This window comes from Symphodus melops (assembly GCF_947650265.1).
Source record: "Symphodus melops genome assembly, chromosome: 5".
In the NCBI taxonomy this organism is placed as follows: Eukaryota; Metazoa; Chordata; class Actinopteri; order Labriformes; family Labridae; genus Symphodus; species Symphodus melops.
In genome coordinates, this window is record NC_136695.1 from 19,327,152 (window position 1) to 19,350,573 (window position 23,422).

At 41.1% G+C, this 23,422-nt stretch overlaps 1 protein-coding gene across 2 annotated transcripts in view; it reads right to left on the bottom strand.

Moving 5' to 3' along the window:
* adam22 (ADAM metallopeptidase domain 22) overlaps positions 1-23,422 on the bottom strand; it is a 56,251-nt gene that overhangs the window by 27,795 nt on the left and 5,034 nt on the right. For both annotated transcript variants that reach the window (XM_079343838.1, XM_079343839.1), the window contains exons 4-6: positions 10,313-10,379; positions 5,814-5,896; positions 1,666-1,729 (exon numbers count right to left, since the gene is read on the bottom strand). In XM_079343838.1, the coding sequence (XP_079199964.1) occupies positions 1,666-1,729; positions 5,814-5,896; positions 10,313-10,379 (214 nt within the window). The remainder of the gene's footprint in view (positions 1-1,665; positions 1,730-5,813; positions 5,897-10,312; positions 10,380-23,422) is intronic.

Here is a 23,422-nt window from a genome sequence, read left to right on the forward strand (position 1 = left end):
TGTATGAATGAGCAAAAAAGTGAACCAAGACAGGATATCTCTGAAGATGAACGCTGGCTGCAGCAGTATTCTTTGTTAAGATGTCATTCTCTCTTTTCTTGAATTATTCAGAATTTCCAGAAAACTGCGGAGAGGAATGACGAAGGCAGAGGAGGAGGTGACGGAGGAGAGGTCGTGGGAGTAAAGAGGAAGTGTAGATGTGACATACGTAATGAAAATAAACATATGAGAAAGAACTACGTTTGGAGCATGGTTGTTTCTCTTTCTTCCTTTATTCTGTTTTATTCTCCTTAAACATTTAACAATGATAACGGCCTTCATTCACTTCAAATTTCCATCCCTCTTTCATTAATGACTTTCATAAATGCAAACACCCCAATTCATAAAAAGTTGAGACATTGTGTCAAATTTCAATTCAAAAATCTGACATTATTTGTCTTACTTCAATTAAACATGGCTTTTTCAATGTTTTGCAAATCCTCACATTTGCATTTTATTTACATTTAACCCAACGTCTTGTTTTTTTAGTAACCACTTTTAAGGCTTCTGTACGTCCACTGTATGACACTCCTCACCTGTCTTTCAACCCAACACTAAACCTGTCTGTATGGGGAGGAATCTTAAGCAGATCTGTTTGACACAGCACCGCTATCAGCACCCACGAGTGCATACAGACACTTCCATATGAGAGCACGCACACACACACACACACACACACACACGCACGCACGCACGCACGCACGCACACACACACACACGGACATACACGGACATACACACACGGACACACGGACACAGACAGACTATAATCCTTGACCTGTCTTATCTTGTCTCCTTTCACTGATTAACACCAGACACACACTTTTTCTGGACATTTTAATTAGAGCAGAGAGGACACACACACACACACACACACACACAGTATCAGCAGCTTGTTCTTTCACTCACGTGCTCAATGCGTCCTTGGAAAATCTCAGATCTGACCAATCGTTCCCACTTTAATGCCTGTAATTATTATCTAATTGTCTGCAGGATTTGTAATCCAGCAAATCTCTCTGTCTTGAGACCTGTGTGCCACACTCATTAGAAAAGTGTTGACGGCTGGGTGTGTGATCTGTAACTCATTCTGGTTTTGTCTCAGCCTCCTCTCGAGACAATAACTGACCTTTGTATAAATCTTTTCAGACCAGGAATATAATCTTCTCACACATTATCTACTGTCCAAACTGTGATGTAGCGCTTATGCAGCTGCCAGGAGGCACTGAAAGAGTGATACGATATCGTATGGAGTGCTGCTACAACAGGTAAGTCTTTTTCATTTCTGCTTATCGTAATGATTGTTTCCTTGATTCATCAATTCATCAGAGATGTCAGAAAAAGTCTGAAATAATGTAATGTCTGTTATGATCTAAAACATAGATTGCATGGAAACATGGTGTTGTGCAACTAAAACCATTTTTTTTTACCAATAGTGTTCTTATGGATAAAGCAAAGGTGAAATGATTTGCTGATTTACTTATTGATAGTATATGTAATAGGGTTTTAAAAAAAAGTACAAGTACATACTGTATATGGACGATCAAGTGAAAAAGGTAGCAAACAGTGGAACAGTGCAGTGTGCTCGTTTAAAAAGAGTACATTTTCATGTAGACTTGCAGTACTTACTTCGCCGCTACCCTCTCCTCCAGGCTCTATCATGTAGGTGTGATTGCCATCGAAAAACATCCCACTGAAACAGAGAGACAGAGAGAGAGAGAGAGAGAGAGAGAGAGAGAGAGAGAGAGAGAGAGAGAGAAGGAGCATAAGTCAACACCTGTCGTTGTAGTGTGTTATTCAACATTTAATGGAATAATGCATCTGAATTCAGCTCCTCCTCTGCTATCAGGGCGATACATTAGCCATTTCAGAGCTGTTCCAGCTGGCTTTTATTGTATTATTGCAGCATGTGTAAGAATAATGACTGTAATGCACACCAACGAGGTGCAGCGTATAGACAGAATTCTCGTCTGTCCTTACTGCCACGTCCGGGACATGTTCAGATAAGAGGAGGATAATGTGAAACAAAAGGTCTTCCAATCTGAGATTCAACCACACAGTATCACTTAAAGGTCACTTTAGGATTCAACTTCTGGAACTATGACTAAGATTGGTCAGGTTTTTTGCAAATCGGTGCAAATCTTGACGATCCTCTGGCATTTTTTGTATGTAGATGTAATAAATGACCACACACATTTACTTGTGTGCAGCTAACTCTAATGATCTCTTACCACGAATTTGAAATAAACACAAGATACTTGTGTCCTTAATGGAAAAAATACACACTCAGTAAAGACACCCCACATCCCACTTCTGTTCCTATGATTTCATTTTATTGTGTACTTTTAAAAAAAAAAAAATTAAATCAAGCATCTCCTGTCGTTTAGTTCAGCGCTTCATGTGTTCACCAGCCCCTATACTCATGCCTTCCCTGCTCATGATGTCCATGTTAAACTAAAATCTATCTATTAGCCAACCAGTTCATAAACTCTTTTGTTTTCCAACTGCAGTAGCTGGATTGTCTTTGTTACTCTCGTGTGTGCATCACTTTCAATTATTTCATAGTTTTGATAGCCACCGTTTTGACTCAGCATGTTTTTTTTCCAACTTGGATTTTTGCCTTTGCCCTTATGGATTTGTTTTCTTTGTTGGCCTGCCATCAAGTGTGTGACCTTGATTTTTGTCAAGTAAGACCAAGCCTTTTTGCTGAATTCTATTGTCTCCTGTTCTGCTCTGCTTCCGGGTCTTCAATTGTTTGGTGCCATTTCAACCTTATTCGCTACTGACAAGTTACACAACCTAGCTTATGGCCATTAGTTGCCAGACCCAGGCTCACTTTATGCAAGCTAGCCCAGTGGTAACAAAGCTAATACGAGCTATTGCGCTGACTCCTCTAGACCCTGTGGACTGATGGGCAGTAAGTGGGGATGTAGAGAAGTGAGTAAGAGATGCCATGAAACAAACACGTTGGGACCGTGCAATCATTTTAAAAAGTCCAAAGATCAATTTCTCATGTAGTAGTTGGGTGGAGGTCTCCTCGTCTCTGCTCGTGTGTGTGTGTGCATGCGCACAAAAAAACAGACTTCATCTGCTAATTAACTTTATCGGAAGCTTTTAGGAGATTGGTAAGGTCAAACTATGACGTCAAAAGGGTAAACACACACACACACACACACACACACCAATGACCTTTCCTCTTCCAACTGTCCCTGTCTTTTTTTCCTCCACTTATTACATTCTGGTCCAACACTGCACTTTGAGCAGATTATGAACACAGACAGAAAAAAAGAGTCAGAGTAACAGAGACAAAGAACGGTCATGCTTGCAAACACATTCTGTAGGACTTTATCCCGAGGTCAGGAGTTAATGATTCAGTTTTCAAGGGACGGCATGCTAATTTATATTTATATTTTGGGTACACAAGAAAAATAAAATCATTAGAAAAGATTTTGTTCAGTTGAGATCACAGGATGAGAGTCTGGTTCATTTGGTTCATGATCAGTCTCATCACTTTATATGATGAATTTAAGGCATATTCTAAATGGCTAACATGGTCAATGTGAACGTAAACAGTATTGATAATTTTCTAATCAGATAAAGATTTGCTGAAACAGGACTCTGAGTCAACGCTTTGCTGTATGTATCCATGTGATAGGTATAGCTGAGAGCAATTCTCTCTTTACAAAATTCATACCTTATTGAATTTGCATGCGCGGGTGTGTGTGTGTGTGTGTGTGTGTGTGTGCGAGTGCGTGTGTGCGTGCGTGCGTGTGTGTGTGTGTGTGGAAAGAAAAAGGACAGAGCAGGATGTATATTACGGTAAACACCTGACTCAGCATAAGGGAAATACTCTCCCTCTAATGTCTAACCCCCATCGGCACCACAGAGCACTCCCTTAACTCCCTCCTTCCTACACGATCACACACACACACACACAAATCAGTGTTTACGGGGCATACTCTGGGTGTGTCCGTTTCATGTATTACTTGTGTATTTGTTCATTGCTTGAGAACAAACAAGAACCCAAAACCTGGGATTTAAATCAACGTAGAACTGTATGACAGTAGCATTTTAACATGCTTCAGTCACATTTGAACATATTCATTAGAACTGAAACACACTAACCTTGATAGGCTAAGACAAACTCTGACATTATTTTGTGTTTACTTTACGCATTTGTTTTGCCGACAAACAAGTCGCCACAATCACATGAAATATGCAAAAGCTATTTAAGAGCCGCAGCTTGACTTATTAAGCGCTCCTTAATACAGTCGTCAGCTCCTGATGATAAGAGTTCATTAGCTGCAGTTACTCGCTGCACTGATTAACTCTTTATGATGGATTTGTTTGTTTGTTGTTTTCTTTTTGTTTATTTCGCCTGATGAAGCATAATGGGTTCAGAGGGATTAACCGTTAAAAAAAAGCCCTGATAGGAGCAGATGTGAAAGGTTTTGTTAATTAACTCAACTGAGACTTCATACAGCTTAGATCTCTTCAGCATCACATTTCAGACTTTAAAAAGAAATACTACAAGTGAAAAAAAAATAAAAGCTGGTTGTGCTTCCCGACACTTGTTTGTTGTGTAACATTCGCAGCACACTTCTTTAATGTGAAGTTGACATAATCAGTCTCACACATCATCCTGGCCCCTACGAGTGACAACAACAGAGAACATGTGTTACATAAACTGCTGAGCTGACATCATATTTGACAGAAACGTGAAAGGTCAAAGTAAGTGTCTGGTTGATAAATCCATTCAAGTTCTCATTCATTAGTGGCCTATATTGTTAATATTGGTTCATAAGTATTTTGTGTAAAGATAAAAGGTTGCACGTGTGAAAGAGTAGTTTTGTGTGTGTGTGTGTGTTTTTAGGGGAAGATGCTGTGACAGAGACAAGTCTTGCACAACGTTAAAAAAATCAGAAACAAATACAGAAAACAGTCCTCAGTGTGTGGCTTAAATGCTTTAAGCCATTAAATCTGACGCACTACCCTTCACTTAAAGATCATGAACAAGCTCCGGAAATGTGATAACATAAAGGACAGCATAAAAAGCTAAACTATTCTATGAATAAATGTCTTCTCAAAAACAGAAAAAGAAAGTCTGGAGGTCCAAAGGATGACATGATGAGTCACTCAATAGATTTTAGCCTCTGTGTAGGCAGACGATGAGACTTACAAGGAACTTCCTCTAGCCCAGTAATAATACATGTTTCTAGATATATTTTGTGTTTCTGCATTTTTTTGTAATCTTAAGAGTGTGTACAAACTATACAATGCAAATACGTTTTGCGTATATGTGTGTGTGTGAGTCTGAGTGGTGTGCGCGCGCTAAGGGGAGCGTATGTTGTCCACACATAATCACAAACAGTACACTGTAGAATGCATTTCCACCCTCTCTCTCTCTCTCTCTCTCTCTCTCTCGTTTCTTTTCAAGTGAATGATAAGCACAATCACACATATACTAACTTCTGACACACATAAACATTGTACATGTTTTTTCCTCCAGCCAGGGTTTGTTTCTGACCCCTCTCTCACTGACAGAGCCCTGCTTTAGAACACTAACTCTAAAAATACCAATTCCAGGAAGAGAATAAAAGAGGAAAAAGAAGAGGAGACATCTGAGCAGTACCCGTCAAAATCTTAGAGAGGCACAGATGAGCTGACTTAAACTAATTACAATGACCTAAAGGACAAATGAGAGCAAGGCCCTACAGCAATATTGACAAAAAACACACACATTTAATACATCAGATACACACAATATTTATACTTACTGTAATCCGTGACAGGTTGAGAGCGCCACAAAGGAGTGAGGAAAATCTCTGACCTTCCCTTGATAGTAGCAGTGCTCTCCTCCCTGTAAGCACAGAATAAACACACAAATACAGATCAGACAAACACACAGCCGCCTCCTGAAATGTCTCAGAGAGCCAAATACTCCACTAGCTGTTTATATTACCATATTCCATCAGTAAACGATTTCAGAGCGATCAATCACACATAATTCATTTGCTAACCCACACAAGTGCAAGTATGATCGAGTGAAGAAGCGTGTGTGTGCAGGCACTGTATGTTTCTGTGTTTTTCAGTGGTACTGTGCACGACCATCTGTGTGTTAACTGCTCTGTGACTCCTTCTCAACTTCTCACTATAGAAAGGCCACAGCATCAGTCATTTGTATGAAGACAAAAAAAACTTTACATATCTGTCATGACTCGTCGTCAACCACTCATTCTCTCAGTCTCCATCTCCGTGTGTGTGTGTGTCTGCGAGCGTAAACACACTTTTATTTTCTACAGATGGGTATGATGTCTAAGTGTCTAAGTGCTCTGCAGGCCATCTCTTCCTGGTCCATTTCTTGCTGCCTAACAGCCATTAGGCAGGAAGCCGGTCTCCCCGAGGAAGCGCAGCTTTTATCAGAGGATCAATTTCTGCTCTACGGTCTGATGCTGAGCAACAACGCAGTGTTCTGTCCACGACCAACAGCTCTGTCTGTGGACTTAATCCTAATCCATGTCTTTCCAATTAGTTAGTGCGAGGTTACATGCAGGTTTTTCTTTGTGTTGTTCCATGACACAGCAAAAAGTGTGTAAAAACAACTCGCTGAAGTAATTAGCTCCCATCCTAACACAAGAGCATTGGTCAGTGAGCTGTTACAGGATCAAAGACCTTCAAGTTCATCCAAAAGCAGTTGTTTGGGTTTTGAGTCAGGCCAGTAGTTTATTGTCGTGGAAATGTTCTACTTTTTGACATGAAAATGTGTCAGCAAATCAGAGGTGAATCTTACAGGTCTTTGTGTTTTAAGTCTGGATGGAGCCTGTTTTGCCACGCTTAGCGTTCACCCTGGAAAAGGTCATTCAGTCCTAGGGTTACAAAGTACACTTCTGTGCCACTCTCAAACCCACAAAGTAATACATGTCATCTTTTTCAAGTGCCGTGTTGTGACAAAAGAGTCGCTAGACAGTGGGGAGTCAAGTGAGAAACTGCGTCAGCCAAAGAACTCATTCATAGAATACCAGTTTTACATCAAACTGACACAAAACTTTATTTTTTATATCGACTAAATTAAATTGATAAAATGTGGTTAATGTGTAAAATATGTGCTGGTAGGAGGTTATTTTCACACAATGGTAAAAAGGTCCATGCAGCTCTGTTAATGTCACATCCAAGATGAGCAGAAACAACAAATAAGACCAAAGCACAGACAACAGAAGAGAATGCTGGCACAAGAGGGTAAACGCTTTGAATAAAAAGACAGATAGTTGTAGTATGAAATGTTTGTATCCATATCCAGTGTATGGTATCAGAAGAACACGTTTGATAAGTGCACCTAAGTGGAGTTAGCGAAGATGAGCGAGGGCGAGGTAGGGTAAAGAGACGTAGAGCGAGTGAGAGCTGAAGAGACGGAGAGGGCTATTTATAAGAGGAGCTGTGCTCTACTATCCCGGCGTCACTCCTCCCCCTGTCGCCTTGAACCTTCTGCTCCACTTCTCATCAAAGCGAGAAACACCCAAAACCCAGCGCTGTGGGTACATCCTCAGTGTGTGTGTGTGTGTGTGTGTTACTAAATCTGTCTGATCTGTGATCTCCTACGACCTGCAGAAGAGTAATACATCGTCTCATCTGGACACAACAATGCACAACACAAAGATGAAGTTCAGCGAGTAAACAAGTAGGACACTCTGAAAGTTTGAGCACATTAGATAACTAGTATGAAGACAGGTGTTACACACATATCATGTTTTATTTTCATGAAACAGACGTAGTGATTGTGTGTATTTAGAGATGGACTCCTGTGAGGATACAATGTTTCCCCTTCTTTACAGAGAGGGGCATCTCCTGTATACAGTTAGCATACCTGCTGTACTGTAGGTGTAAATACCCTTTTGTAACATCTCTATGTGTTATTGACCTTAGTGAATAGTATATGAGCGAGCATAACAGGTTACTGATGGGTTTCTGTTATTTATTCATTTTATTTTACTTTATTGATCCCCTGAGGGGAAATGAGGTGTTTATGGTAATGTTAAATGGACTTGAGCTTGTATAGCGCATTTTTAGTCTTTTGACTACTCAAACACTTTTAACACCAAAGGTCACAACTACACATTTACACACTGATGGTGGAGGCTGCCATGTAAAGTGACCATCAAAAGTAACTGATTCCATTCAGTTACATTAATACACCCCCATCGAAGCAGTGGGAGCAACCTGGAGTTAAGGACACGGTGGACATTTGGCTTCAGGAGCTGGGGATCGAACCCTGGATCTTCTGTTACAGCGATGACAGACTGTACTAACTGAGCCACAGCCGCCCCGCTAATGATAGAAGTCTCCCCATTAGGGTTTGTATTTTTTGGTCTGTACACCAATCTCCTATTGGTTATGACACATGCCACAGATATAGAGTCAATTGTTTTCAGGGAAGCAGCCGAAGGTTTGAATCTGACCTCGGCAGTTTGCCGCATGTCATCCCCCCCTCTCTCTCCTCCCAACATTACCCGTCTCTCTTCGGCTGTCCTTGTCTACAAAGGCAAAAAGGCCAAAAAAATATCTTTAAAAAAAAAAGCTCTAATGATGCTTAAACTAGGTCAAAGTGTTTTAATAGAATCAGGTACATCCTTCAACCTTGTGGCGTAATTCCTATTATACTCTGTGTAAACATCATTTTTACAATAAGTGTATAAATTCTCTATGACAGAGAGTTTAACTTAAAAGGAGGAAAAGTACAGCTATGCGACTCTTTAGCTGTTTTCTCTACATCTGTTGCTTTTGTTATATGTACTACATGACCAGAGAAACGTCGGAGGCAGACTAGTAGAGCAGCAGCTGTGTGATGACGGCCGACACTTTGACCTCTGTGAGCAGAGCAACAAACTGGAGCTTGTCTCATATTAACCTCTCTGGAAAGCAGCCATTAATAAAGAGAGCCTCATATTCTGCCGACTATTTAATAAATAAAGCATGAGAGCCGAGCCCACAGGCAGAGTAAACTGATGTTTTCTCTGTAAGGTGAATTAATTCATAGAGAGATGACTTTCTAAGTTCCATAATTACTGAAACATATCCTGTATGACACGATATGTGGTGTACTAATTGGATCATTCTCTGTAAAGGATATTATATCTTTCTAATCTGCTTCTCAGCTGAATAAATCCTGACCATTTTAATCCTCCTCACTTACAGTACGTAATGTAACGAGAAGCCTCAGTGGCTATCCTGTAACTCACGTCCAGATTTCAGAGGATTATCCCAGACATCTTAAAATCATGTTGAAGCCACAGTTACAGTGTCAATCTGGTCCTCTGATATCTCAGATGAACAAAGACTAGGGGCCTGGATCGGCTGTGCTTTCTGAACATTGATTAACCAATAAAAGGCTTAGGGAGGGGGAGGAACCTGTAGTCGCTTCAAAGAAGTGCAACAGAAAAACAGAGCCGAGAACAAATCTTCAGTGGAGTCTATTCAGCTCCTCTGCAGGGAGGTTTTAATCTTTTAAATGCTGATTTAGATGGATGTCATCGATAACAGCAAGGTATAAGACATCTCTAGCTTAGCCAAACTGAACATGTTTCACTTCTGGTTTTAATCTGTATCTGAAATCTAACAAACGTTAGTATTCTTAACTTATTCCAATAAACACTCCTGTTTTCTTACCTCTGTTTCCTTAAGGATTCTCAATATGTTAACAACACAGGTAGTTCTGGAGAACGGGTCAGGTGAATGGATGCAATTCTTTTTTTTTTTGTTATTCTGGGGCCTTTAGTGCCTTTACTTTTAGAGACGGGCATTCCCATTGGAGTTTTTTTTCTTCTTTCAGATCAACCACTCCCCTTTTTGCTCTGTGTTTGGTCTCCACCCACCCTCTTGGTTTTGAAGTCGTTAAATGCTGTACTATGGTCACTCGCGCATTGACAGAAAGGGAAGCACTAAGAGTTAAACCAAAATGTGCTTAGAGACCTACAAATAGTGTGTAAAGCTGAGAGGACCTGTAAAGTCTTCCTATTTAGCAGCAGTTGTTCAAACCACATTCTGGTTGTATTTTTAAGATCTGATTGTTTTTTCAAAACAAAAGACCAAAAAGTCCAAAACTATGTTAATTTGCTTTTGTCTTCATCTGCATAACCACATACAGACTGCAGTGTTACATCAGAGCAGCATGAACACAGGGTTAGGGTTAGGGCTAGCTTAGCTGTGTAGCTTCCATTCTTAATCTTTAAAGTGGAGGTAAAGTGTGAGTGAACACGAGCGGTGATGATTCGCAGAGTCTTACACTGGTGATGACAGTCCTCCCTTTCTCTGACAAATGTCGCTCCACATATCCTGAAGACAGCAGATCACTGGAAAAAAAAGAGAGGAAAGAAATAAGAGAATAAAGATTAGAACATTTGTGATTTTCATTTGAGTGTCACTCAGTTATACAAGTTGGCTTGTTTTGTTTTATTATAGGACGGCTGTATTCAGTCTTGGCAGCACAAAGCTTCAGAGCATCAGTCCGGCTAATTATGACCAGCGTACTGGGACAAGGCTATTTCCAGCACACAAACTCGCACAAACATAATTATACAAATCCAGCCTTCTAGCAAATGTCTGGTGTGTGTGTTTGTGTGTTTGTGATGATCGTGTCTGTCCAAGGAAATAAGGACAAATGAAGGTCAGGTAGGCCTAAAAGAAGTGACACAGGCAGAATGGGAAGGAGGCAGGAAATAAATTGAGAGAGCAAGGAAGTGAAAGAACGGCATAAATAAGAGGAAATCAGTCTATGTGTGCTTTCTCAGCAGAGCTGGACCCAAGAATCCCAATGGAGACGCACACTGCAGGGCCAATCTGAGACAGAGATGTACGAGCTATTGTGCAAACACACACACAAAAGATACACACCCAGAGCATTGCGGCAAATGACTTGGGATTTGTCCATTATTCAAACTACTGTGTAATAAAACACAACTTTAAGTCTCAGCTTCTGACAGACAGATCTATAATCGTAGCAAACTTACAGCATCAAAAAGCACACAGAGTATTGAAAGGGAACAATAACTGAAACAATCCACACTGTGAAAACGTATACATTGTAAAATAAAATGAAGTACATCACAACAGGGATGTAGTGATGCTGAGTAGGAGAACTGAGCTTTCATGTCTGCTGCCATCACGTGCAGTGAGTCAGGCCTGAGCCAATACTGATGTGAAGCTTTTCATAAACACAAAACAATCCTGAACAAAAAGAGAGCAGAACAAAACTGACAGATCATCAGCATAACAAACTCATTGTAATCAGACTAAACCGAGTTTAGGATTAACTAACCTTGAATGACTTTTCACTCACTGCTGTGTTTATCAGACAATAATGTCAAACACTGGTTCCCCTCAGGGCTGCGTCCTTTCTATCAACCTTTCTAAAGTGGTGCGATGAAAACTTCCTGGATCTTTATGTCCTGATAACCAAAGAATTGATCATAGATTTTGGGAAGAACTGCTGAAAACTCTGAGTCAATCATGAAAAGGGGTCAATGAAGAGATGATCTGACGCGGAGGCTGAACTCTTTTCGTGTTTCTCAAAGCGTTATGTAGCTTGTATCATTCTTTCATTGAAAGTCCTTTAAAATGTTCTTTTATCTGTCGGTCCAATGGGTTGTCTGCGAAGGACAAGAACAGTTTAATCCACATTGTAACGCTCTGCTTAAAGATTATTGGAGTCCGGCTGAAAGACTTGAGCTCCCTGTGGAAGGAGCGTGTGGTCCAGGAAGCAAAAGGGATAACAAATCAACCCGGGACATGTTCTCTCAGCTGTCTTTTCTTTGATTTCCTTTAGACGGCGCTATCTTGCCCCTCCTAGGAGAACCAATAGATACTCCAACTCTTTTATCCCTGACCTGACTGTGTTGACTGTTACTGTGTAGAGATGTCACCTGTGAGGTTCATTCATTTTATGCATCTATTTTTTTTTTAATTGAAATTCAAGATTGCTATAGCTCTGAATGCTGCTGTGATGTGTCTGTTTCTTTCATGCTGTCTGTGCTTCTTTCACTCTGTGGGCTGTGAAACTGTATTATCTTTTAAAGTTGTCTGAATGTGGAAAGACTGTGCAACCGAAGCAACGGTTTTAGTATCTGAAGAGGCCCCATCACCACGCAGAAGCAAAGAGCCATCAATCATCTCCGGCTTGCTGTCAGCATCCAGACATGGGAAAGTCAGTGTGTTTAATCTTCATCTCGTGCTCTCGGCAAACACCGCGGCCACTTTTCATTGTAACATAAACAGCGTGAGGACACAGAGGTGGGAGTCAAATGTAGGTAAAGGTGTGAGATTTACTCTGCTTCAGACGTGCAAGGGAAGCCATTTCCTCTTGTTTACAGTATTCATGTTTGCCTAAGATAACCAATCATCCCACTGTGGCTTCATGACAGGCTAACAGATGTGTGAATGTTAAATCTCAGCTAAAAAGTGAATGAAGTTCTGCAGGAATGTGTCCTGAAACCCAGACTGAGTAAAAAGGTTGCACTTCCTACTTCCTGATCCCTCATCCTGGAGTTATTCATGTTTGTTACAAGGTGTTAATATGTTTATGCTATTCACAGAAACCCCACTGCTTGTCTGAAGGTTATATTTTGAACTTTGAATTGCCCCCCTGGGACAATTAACGTTTTTTTGAATTGAATTGAATATGTCATTTTGCATTGACAGGGACAAATTTGAAGATGTGAAGCTTTTAATGTTACCAGGTGATTTACATCTAGATTAGATTCACATCGAGGACTACATTTACACTTCACAAATGATAAACAACGTGGTCACTTGCCCCTCGGGGATAAATAAAGTTTCTTGAATTGAATTGAAAGACTTTGATGATACACTTTGTTTTGGGAGAACGAGGGCAACCCTGCCTTTAGGTGTATCTACAACAACAAACCTCTCTTTATAATGAATCTGTTTTTGCCCCGCAGCTACATTTTCAACCTTTGCTTTTCTTACGGTGTTGATGAACTTGCTTGAAGATCTAAACGTCTATAATTTATTAGATTTACTCTCCAAATTAATAAAGGCTTTTTCAATAACCTATCTTTCCCAAACCGACAGACTTTTGAAAGCAAAGGAAGAGTAAATCTCTTGAACGAGTCAAAATGAGGCAGATGGAAGGAAAATGTTTCCTTGTGAAGGCAGGCACATGATGTTTCCTTTTTTTTGTTTTAGTATAAACTGAGCTTACTTTCGAGAGGTTGACGTTTTCCAAAGCTGGTGAAATGTTTCTTATTACATTATACAACTTAACCACCTGACATCAGCATGCACACGTACGCAGGCGCTGAACGACGAGGCTCTCTAACATGACTAATGGGCATTTTGCTACAGCAATAAAAAAAAAAAAAAAAAAAAAGGCTGCATGGAGAGAGCTGAGAGAGTGGAGTCGAATGGAAAGAGGGAGGGGAATGGCCATCAAGGGGGGAATAATGACTGAGGGAAGGAGAGAGGCAGTTAAAGTGAAAGAGAGGGAGGCACAAGGTGTGAATACATAGCTCAGGGCCCTAAAATATTTCCCAACATGCACTGGCGTTAAGCTCCTCTGTGTAGCTGTGAAACAGGCAACCCCCATAGCACACATTTCACCCCCTCTAATGTCAGGTCACACGTTACACACACGTCAGCCCTCAAATAAGAAAATACTGCAAGTGTCACATGAAAACACTCCAGGGAGACATTTTTTTTAACATTTTGCATCAAAAGCATTACCCGTCCAAATATTCATACACTCCTGTGATGAAGACATTCGGTGTGTGCATGAGTCACTGGGTCACAGGCGCGCTGTTAGCCTTTGTTCTGCTGGGATGTGTGTTTAAGATTCACAGCTTGTGATCTTATCCGACTGCACGCTGAGCACAGACTGGGGGAACAAGCAGCCGCAGCATACTGAGGCGGCACGGCACACATACACACGACTCTAATGGAGGACGCTGATAACAGATTTCAGCTTTAATTGTTGGGGGATTTAAATAATTTATTTGACAGACAAAGACGCAAACTCAGCCTTAACCCCAACCCCCATACTGACACACACGCGCACGCACGCACACACGCACACGCACCCACACCCTCCCCACCACACCCTTACTCATTCTGTTAACTTGCACCTGTTTAAAAACTGTGAGTGCCCATTTTGCCATTTTTCTCTGATATGGAAAAGAGAATTCGAAAATGTGACCACATCATGACGTCATCCAAAAGTCCATCTTATACCCGCAGACAAGATGTGGGCACCCGCATGTCTCCTTCTCGTTCTCTGTCTCATTGAGCGGCTCTTACTCTCGTTCTCTCTGCTAACTGCTTGATGGAATTCTCCACTTATCCTCCGCAACACTGGAAGATAGTTTTTTTGGCAACCACATGCACAGTAACATCTGTGGGAGAGCAGGCGTCAAGCTGTCAATCAAAGCCTGGAGGAGAATTTCGGAGGTGGATCCACAGATGCTCCACTTTCAGCTTGCATCATGAAACTGCCATTTACTTAGTAATCAAAACCGTGTCTTGCTTTCTCTATACTTTAATTCCAGCCAGCCCGCTTACACCCAAAGCCTGAAAGCCATGACACCGCTTCGAGGTTTCTATGAAGACCTTTATTAAAAGGGTCTTAATGAAGTTGAACTGAACTGGGTGCACAGAGTCCAGGGCTGTCACTCACATCAAACATCACCTGTCCCTTTAAAGCTTTTTGTTTTGATTGTTCAGGAAAAATAAAACATCTGCTATGGCAACGCAGTCTGAGCTCCTGAGGTGAATCATACAAACACACACACGCACGCACACACACACACACACACACACACACCAAGTTTCAGTGCGGTCCAAAATTCCTCTCACGATCTGTGTCGCTTGGCTGCAGCATGGCACTGGGATGAAAAACAGCACCAAAAAAAGGACCAATCAGCTAGACTAATGTGTGTGTGTTAGTGTGTGTGTGTGTGTGTGTGTGTGTGTGTGTGTGTGTGTGTGTGTGTGTGCAAATGTGAGCGGATTGGCACAAGAGCAGGGGTTCCAGGCTTTTCATGGCTTTCACTCACTCCCTTCGAGCTGCTTTCAAAGACTCTTTAATACAACCCAACGTCAAAACAAAACAAAAAAAAGGTCTAAAAATAATAATAATGATAATAATAATATAAAGAAGGTTTAATATGAGGCATCAGATTGTCCAAACACATCTGTACACAAGCACTATACTCATTGAATAGACCTCAGCTCCATGTATGGATTTTTGGGCAATTTAACCCTTTAATAAAGGGCAGCAGCACACAAAGGGCTGAGCATGTGCTGTGTCAGGTGCTGGTTAGGAGGAGGGGGGGGGGGGCAGGGTTTGCAGAGGAAACAGAAAGAGGAGAGAAGGAGTAAGAGCACCAGAGGAAACAGAGCGGGTAGGGACAAGATAGAAAGGTGGGTAAAAGAAATAAAGACGTGAAAGGAGAGAAGCTGAGGGAGAGGCTTGATCGAGGTTTCTCTTTGGGGGAAAGATGTAGCTCCTTTCACCTGCCTAGCCACCCTCTCCCCCCGCCCGTCACTACCACTGAGGCCTCATTAAGGGTCTCCAGGCTATAATTCATTCACTCTCCAATCACTTATCAGACACACAATTCCACCAACTCACTCAAAGGGATCCCTGGTGTTATTGCACAGGGAATACTGACGCTCAAACAAAACATATTGATGCTAACAGAGCAAAAAAAAAAAAAAAAAAAGGAAACCGAATGTTTCTATATTCCTTCACTGTTCACTGCAGCCTTGAGTCCATTATGCAGTTAGGTCTACAGCATACAACATACAGGCGAATAGAGGTGAGTCCTAAATTATGCAGTTTATAGAGAGACTGTGGGCACGAAGACGAACATGCTGATCTGTATCTGTTACAACATGTGGATTGTTCGTGACCTCCATATAAACAGATACAAAGTGACAGAGTATTGGAGAACTGCACGATTGGTACCAAGTTATCATGGCGAGATTACTTTTGAATCGATTATCCTATTTATGCACTCACATCCATCACTGTGTTTGTGTTCGGGTATTTGTGCTCTCCATTTATCCACCGACTACATCAGATATTGCGCAGTGGTGAAATTGTTTAATAGTTAATCCTTTGACAGTAAACCACACTTTAGATTCATTTTTATTCAGCATGACGGAGGGAAATGAGTAATCGATGAGAGACAATGGTCTTTGGAGAGGCATTAGTATCTTTTCCTGCTGAGAGAACAACAGTCTCTCCCTCCTGTCCATGTCTTCAGCGACAGTCAGCTCCTGGATCTCTCTTTGTCTCCACTAATCCTCCACGCTGAGACGAGATGGCTCGTCAGAAGAGAGGGGGGAAGGAAGGAAGAGAGGGTGAATATATATATAAAGGGGTATAAAGAGATGGCAAGGAAGAACCAAAGAGCATAAAAGGGAAGGTTGGTAAGTCAGCAAGCGCTACAAACACTTACCCTTCCCTTGAAGGTTTACATTTTCAGAAACACTCGCGGCATGGCTATCAGAACGAGCCTTTTGAAAAAATGCATGTCATCTTGGGTAAAATCCCTGGACCAGTATCGGATGGATAGCCTTATATTGTTTTCCCCTACAGGATGATACTGTTGACCAAATACCATCAGAATTAAAAATGTTTCCCTTCAGCCTCAGCTGAACTTCCTTTACAGACGTGAGCATGCGAGCTGTCCAAACTAAGATCCTACAACTGGTCATATAACACCTCCACTCACATGTTGATGGGGGGATGTTAGCATGCTGATGCTAGCATATAGCTCAAACCTCTGCTTTAAAGCAGCTGCTAATATGGCTGTAAACAATATTCATGAGGCCAATGTGTGCAAAAACTGTGTTCATATGGGCCACAAAGAGACCATGATGGGGGACAAAGCTTACCAGCTACAGCACAGGCTACATGTTGAACTTAAACAATACGTCTCAGCATGCAAGCACTTTTGCTTACTGTGTAGTAAACTAAAGTGTTTTTAAAAAGGCCATACATATACTGAGGCCCAAAAAAAGCTCCAGTACACATACAGTCATTTCTTAGTTTATTTAAGGACAGACTTAAAAATAACGACTGTCTGGTTTCTCAGAATTAAATATGCATGCCTCTGAAGAGCAATGCACACACAAACATTAAGTTGCTATTAACGCTAACATCCTTACTGCTGTTTGTCCTTCTAATTAACCCGACGCACCTCCGTAAAAACTCATTCGTATCCACCTTCCTGTTACACTCCACAAACTCTGCTCAACACATTTAGACAGAGACAAACATGAACACACTACTTTACAAGAACACACAGCTCCTGATGTGCTGTGCAAACATAAAGTGTAAAATGTTGTTCATGAGCCATTTGCTCACACAGATATAATTCCTCAAGTGTGCATATAAGAGTGAGCGTGTGTGATCAGTGGACACACAGATCAGAGAGAGAAGTCCAGCCTGAAGCAAGAAGGAAAACAAGGAACTGGGAGACAGAGATGAAGAGAGAGACGAGGGGAAGCAGGGACTAGTTTCTTTTTAGGGTACTCCTTTCAAGTACACAACTCCCTCGAGCACGCACACTAACACGCACACACAAACTATCTCACCCTATCTCCCGCTCTTACTCAACCCACCCACCAAGACTCAAGGGTGCATGAAGGACATTTTCACATCTCTCATGTCCTCCTCTTTATTTCCATCCTTAACTATTTCTCTTCCCTCTCCACCTCTCCTTTTTCTTCTCCTCTCTCTCTCTCTCTCTCTCTCTCTCTCTCTGTGTTTTCCTCATTATATCCTCGGTAAATCAGATCATGCCTGTTTGCAATAAATTACAGACCTGCGAGCAGAGGAGGAGAGACAGCGGTGGAGGTGGAAGAGGAGGAGAAGAGTGGATTCGGGCTGTAGTAAAGTCAGGATGCAGGGGCGAGACAGGGGTGGATGATATATAATCCTCAGATGGGATCGGAGAGAATGTTAAATAAATCACGTGTGGCTGGAAGTCGGCGTTCACATGTACTTACAAGCAACACAAGATGAATGCACGCATGAAGGACAGGAAGGCACACCAATAACCCCACAGCACCAGGAGCCAAACACACACACACACACACACACACGCAGACACTGAAATGATCAAAAATCCCTCAATGTCATGAGGTCATCATCATAAACATGACATCAGCTGATAAGAATGTATTCTGGTTCTTTTTTCCCTCTGAGAGAAAAAGAGTTTATTGTTGGTGAAAAACCACTTTTAGAACCAGCAGTTCTTCTGCTTTGCTCAAAAACAAGTGGGAAGAGAATTTTTTTTCCCGAAACATTTAAATCCCACTCATTTCACACAAAGACGCCGTTTGATCAATGACATTTAGATCATTTCCAGAGCTTTGATGGGTAAATAACTCTCCCAGTTGAATCATCAGTACAAAGAGGGATTCAAGTGATATCCAGCTCTATGAAATGAAAAAGTTAAGGTTAAAGGCATAGAAATAAAATGATTAAAGGAGAATGTATAGGCTGACAGGCAATGCACAGTCAGCACCTGTGTGTGTAAGACTTAAAGCTGTCTGTTTGCACTCAGTGTTTCCTTTTTCCTCGATCATTTCTTGTGTCGTACTCACTCGCTGATGTATGTAGCTTTGGGTAAAAGTGTCAGCTCAGTAAAATGTAGAGGAGTTGTTTAATGACTAATTCAGTCGCAGAACTAAAAAAAGTAAGCACTCCTGACATTTTGAAGCTCATACCATAATATTCAGATCAATCTACATTAGCAAGAAAACTCTCGAGTGACTACGCTATGGAATTCAATTCTAATATCATGAACAATTCAGCCATGTCGATCAAGGCTGAAATTTGATGTAAGGAAAGACGAATTAAAGAAGAATTAAAAAGACTGAGAAATAAATTCTCCTTTATTCTCCCGGATCTCTTCATTATCCTTTCCTTTAAGTATTGATTCTTCCTTTTTCTCCGTCTGGGCCTCTAATTAAGACGTCACTTCACGAGCGTCCTCTGCACCTGAGACCCAACGAGACGACGCGCACACTTTTTCAGGGTTCATTTAAACGACTGCAGCGGTAGCAACAACCTTCCTCTGTTCACACACGTATTCTTGCTCAGTCCCAGGCGTACCTACACATATGCACACATTCATCAAACCAGCCAACCATGGGATGTTTGATTTGCATCTTGCCTAACATATAGGCAGCATGAGAAGGGTCCCTATGGCTGGATCAGTGTTGTATCCCCTTCAACCCCCTCCACACTAACGCTGTCCTCCCTACTGCACACACACACACACACACACACACACACACGCACACACACACACACACACACCCTTCACATAGATGAATAATGTATTTGCCATTGCCTGTAATTGACCCTTCAGTATTTGCATAAAGATGGAGAGCTGACACAACGCAGCAGAAATAAAATAACACAGACTGTCTGACAGAGTCAACATGAGAGGTGGGAGAAGTCCTCTCCTCTTTATGTTGCAGAAGACGATGATTTCGTAACACAGGAGAGACAGCGTTATGAAACTCGTGTGTGTGTCAGTGGTTCCCACGTGTGAGTATAAAATAAGACAGACATGTTCACTCTGATCAGAGCCTTTCATACTTCAATACCTATAATGTACCATTTATTATCACCAACTAAGGAGTTTGTTAAATACATTTCAAGAATTTAACCAATAGGTATTGAGAAACAATTCAATATGATCACTGATTGAATTACATTATTTACTAAATACAATAATACCTGTTTTCCTTTCATAGAGGGCATTTTGATTGGATTTTGCGGTGGATTACATAAAGTATATTTACATAATGTATCTTGAAGAAAAGCAGTTACATGTAACGCTGTGCAAGTAGTCCTGACACACCTTGGACAAGCCGGAAAACCGGTGCAGACACACACGAGTGTTTAGACCCTTCTTTAATCTTAAAGCACCATCTATTATTCAGCAAGAGCAGGTGGAAGAGGCGGGGTGGAGGGGTAAGGCTGAATGGAGAGCGGTGAGGAGGGAGGGGCAATCAAGGGTGAAGATGTGTGGGTGTGGGTGTGCTTATGTGGGTGTGATGAAAAAGAGAAGCAACCCCCCCCCCTCAAATCGTGTGCACATTTTCAACCCACTCTGGTCCTATGAATGGCAAATTGTAGCCAGCCGCTGAGATTGAGGATGTAAGGTAGAAGACAAAGACTGCAAGGGGGGTGGAAAGGCCCCATGACCTACCAAGCCTTCCCCCCCCCCAAACCTGACATCCTCTCAATAAACAGTCACACTTCATATGTGTGGCCCGTGTCATTACGGCATGTTGCCAACATTTGGCTATTATCTGCATTGAAAACATTGATCTCAAATCTTTCTTTTACAGATAAAAACCTCACAGGTTTACTCCTCCTCAAGCTCGTGTAGACTTCCTGCCTCACTGTGAACAAACTCAAACACAGCATGTTGATTGAAGTTCTTCTGTGATATCACATGCTGTATGTTATCATGTCATCTGCAATGTGAGGACCTCTGTAAGACAGCATTTGGACAGAGCAGTGAGCTAACGTAAGAATACTTGCGTGCCCAAGTGAAATGATAACACCTTGATGAGTCTTTAATGGAACACTTCCAATCGCGCTGAGTGTGAATTTGGAAAAAGAATTGATTCCTAAATCTATCATTGGGATCTTCTGCATCTGACAATCGTAACACTGGCTAATTTTTCTGCTTCTTTAAATCTGTAAGTTTCACTGTGTGCAGCACAACTGCCAGCATTGGACCAGGAATCTGTCACATGGTTCTTAATTTATGAAAAAAATTAATTTGACAAAAAAATAAGTAAAAATGAAGATATTTCAAATTCAAATTGTGTGTGTGTCCTGTTTCATCCCAGTTAAAAGTCATACCATTTCTGAACAAACTCGAATCGTAGGAATGTCCTGGGTTTCAGATATTTGGTCCCAAATCAGACATAAACTTTCCTTTTATGTTAAATAAAAACGATTGGAGATCCTTGTAGGATTCCTCCGAAGAGGCCCATGGACATCTGAATCAAGAGTCCTATCTATACTTTTTGATTAGACATATTTCAGTGGTGGACTGTTTTTAGAAAATCACCCACAGAGCAACATGATTAATAGTGCTAAACATTTGTAGCACAAGCTCTTACCAAGTCATTTCCCAGGATTTTTTAAATCTGAAATTTGTTGTCTCAAGATACATGTGCCTCAAATTCACAAGGCATATGACTTTATAACTAAACGCCCACACTTCTATTACTCACAGTCTACGGCAAAACAACAACTTGAGGCTAAGACTCATGGAGCGAGGAGGATAATGATTATGAGACACTGCAGATCAACTGACACATATACAGTAGCACTGAAAAACACACCTTTTTTTAAGGCTCATACCAACAATTAAACGAACAACTAACCACACAACACCGCAACTAAATCACTCATGGATCAAAATGAGAGAACTGTGTTTTGTTACTGGGAATCAAAATACCTCCCACAGACACACATGAGCTGGCTTTAATTTTCTGGAGTTCGGTATATGACAAAGAGAAAAGAGGAAAGAGGAGGAGAAAAGAGGAGGGCAGTAGTAGGGTGAGGAGAAGGAATCTGAGTTGTACACATTTAGACAGAGAAAAGAGAACTACTCCCACAAAGGAACAACTTGGGCTGAGACGAATACAGGAAAGACAACAGTACAACCTAATCTCAGCGTTACAACCATGAATTACATTTTTCATTTTTACTCATCTTTACTGTGTATTGGATTTAGTTTATCAATGAATGTGTGGATCTTTATTAAATGTCTTAATTTCTGGTCATCCATTAAATGTAAAAAAAAAAAAAAAAGGTTTTTAAAATGTCCATTACAAACTTTAAGAGCTCAGATGTACTTGTGTTGTCCAAGAAACCATCAAAGATACTAACCAATCCTCCTCTTTATGGCGCTTGATCCATCATATTAATACACAATCATAATTGTATCTTTACATTTATTTTATTTATCGAGTTAAGTTTCAAACACCGATCTGTTTCCAGAAGCCTGGTGGCAGGGGTCGTGTCAGAGGTAACCTCAAATAGTCACAGATTTAAAGAAACATTTATAAGCAAAATGACATTTCTCACAGCTGAGAAGCTCCAACAATGATCAGTCTGATCTTGTTTGATTATAAGTAAACCTGACAGTCAATATTTATTCTCTATTTGTCTAGCATTATGGTTGACAAAGATTAATTGACTGTCAAAATGGTTGCAGGTGCTTTTTTTTTTTTTGCTTGATGTTTCAGTCTTGAAGTACAAAAACAGATCAAAGTCACACAGAATAACTCTATTGCACTGATCTCAGTCTCTCATTGTTATTCAGTACCACACATGTCAAACTGTGGCCAAGAGGCTGGTTGATTGGCTCATTTGAGGTTAATTCACTCTCTGCTGAGTTAAAAAAAAACACACTTCTCTTAAGTGTTGGCTTTCAGACGTTATTCTGGTGGAAAGTTTAGAAATTATAGAAAAGAACAGCTTGGCTTACAATGTCACACAGATGAAAAACAACTTTACATCAGTCCAAGTGCTGATGAAAGTGAGTGTGATATGTGTGTGTTTGCAGATGCATATTTTATTTCCCTGACTGGTTGATACGTCAAGCAGTGAGCTGCAGGCTTGACAGAAACAAATCCCCTAAACCTGGGAATTCCTGTGATGTAACATTTGACACAGTAGGGGAGTGACTTCCACTGTGATGAGCAGGCAGCATCACCTTATGTGCTTGCCAAGTTCACAGGCTTTCTTTTTTGAGGGGCTAAATGAGACAAACAAGCCCTGGTCTCAATGCATGACACGGGGAAAAACAAAATCAAGCAGAGACATTCGCAGGACGCTAAACAGAATGTTCAGAAAGCAGAGAGAAAGAGAGAAGGAGAAAATGAGAGGAGAGAGAGAGAGTTACTTTCCATCAGCTCAGATGTGATCAATATCAGTCTGACAGGGTAGTGCTTTGGCCTTAACCATAAATCACTTCCTATTATGACTGAACCTCTAAATCATGCAAAAACACACATACAATACCTAAGTGCTTCACATGCACATATCCACAGATGCATACATTTATTCATATAATGGCCTGATGTAGTATGCCTTCATCAGGATGAGGACCAACATTCAGTTCACACAAACACGGGATATTCAAGTCTGTTATGTGTTAAAAAGTAAAGAACGGTTAGAAGTGTTGTTCAGGCCACAGAGAATGACATTCAACACCTGCTGAGATCATTTCTGAGTCAAACGATAGATAGATAGCTTGCTAGCAGACCAACAGATAGATGGCAGGACCGATAGCTCAAGAGTCTCTGGATTCAGAGAAACAAAGACCTA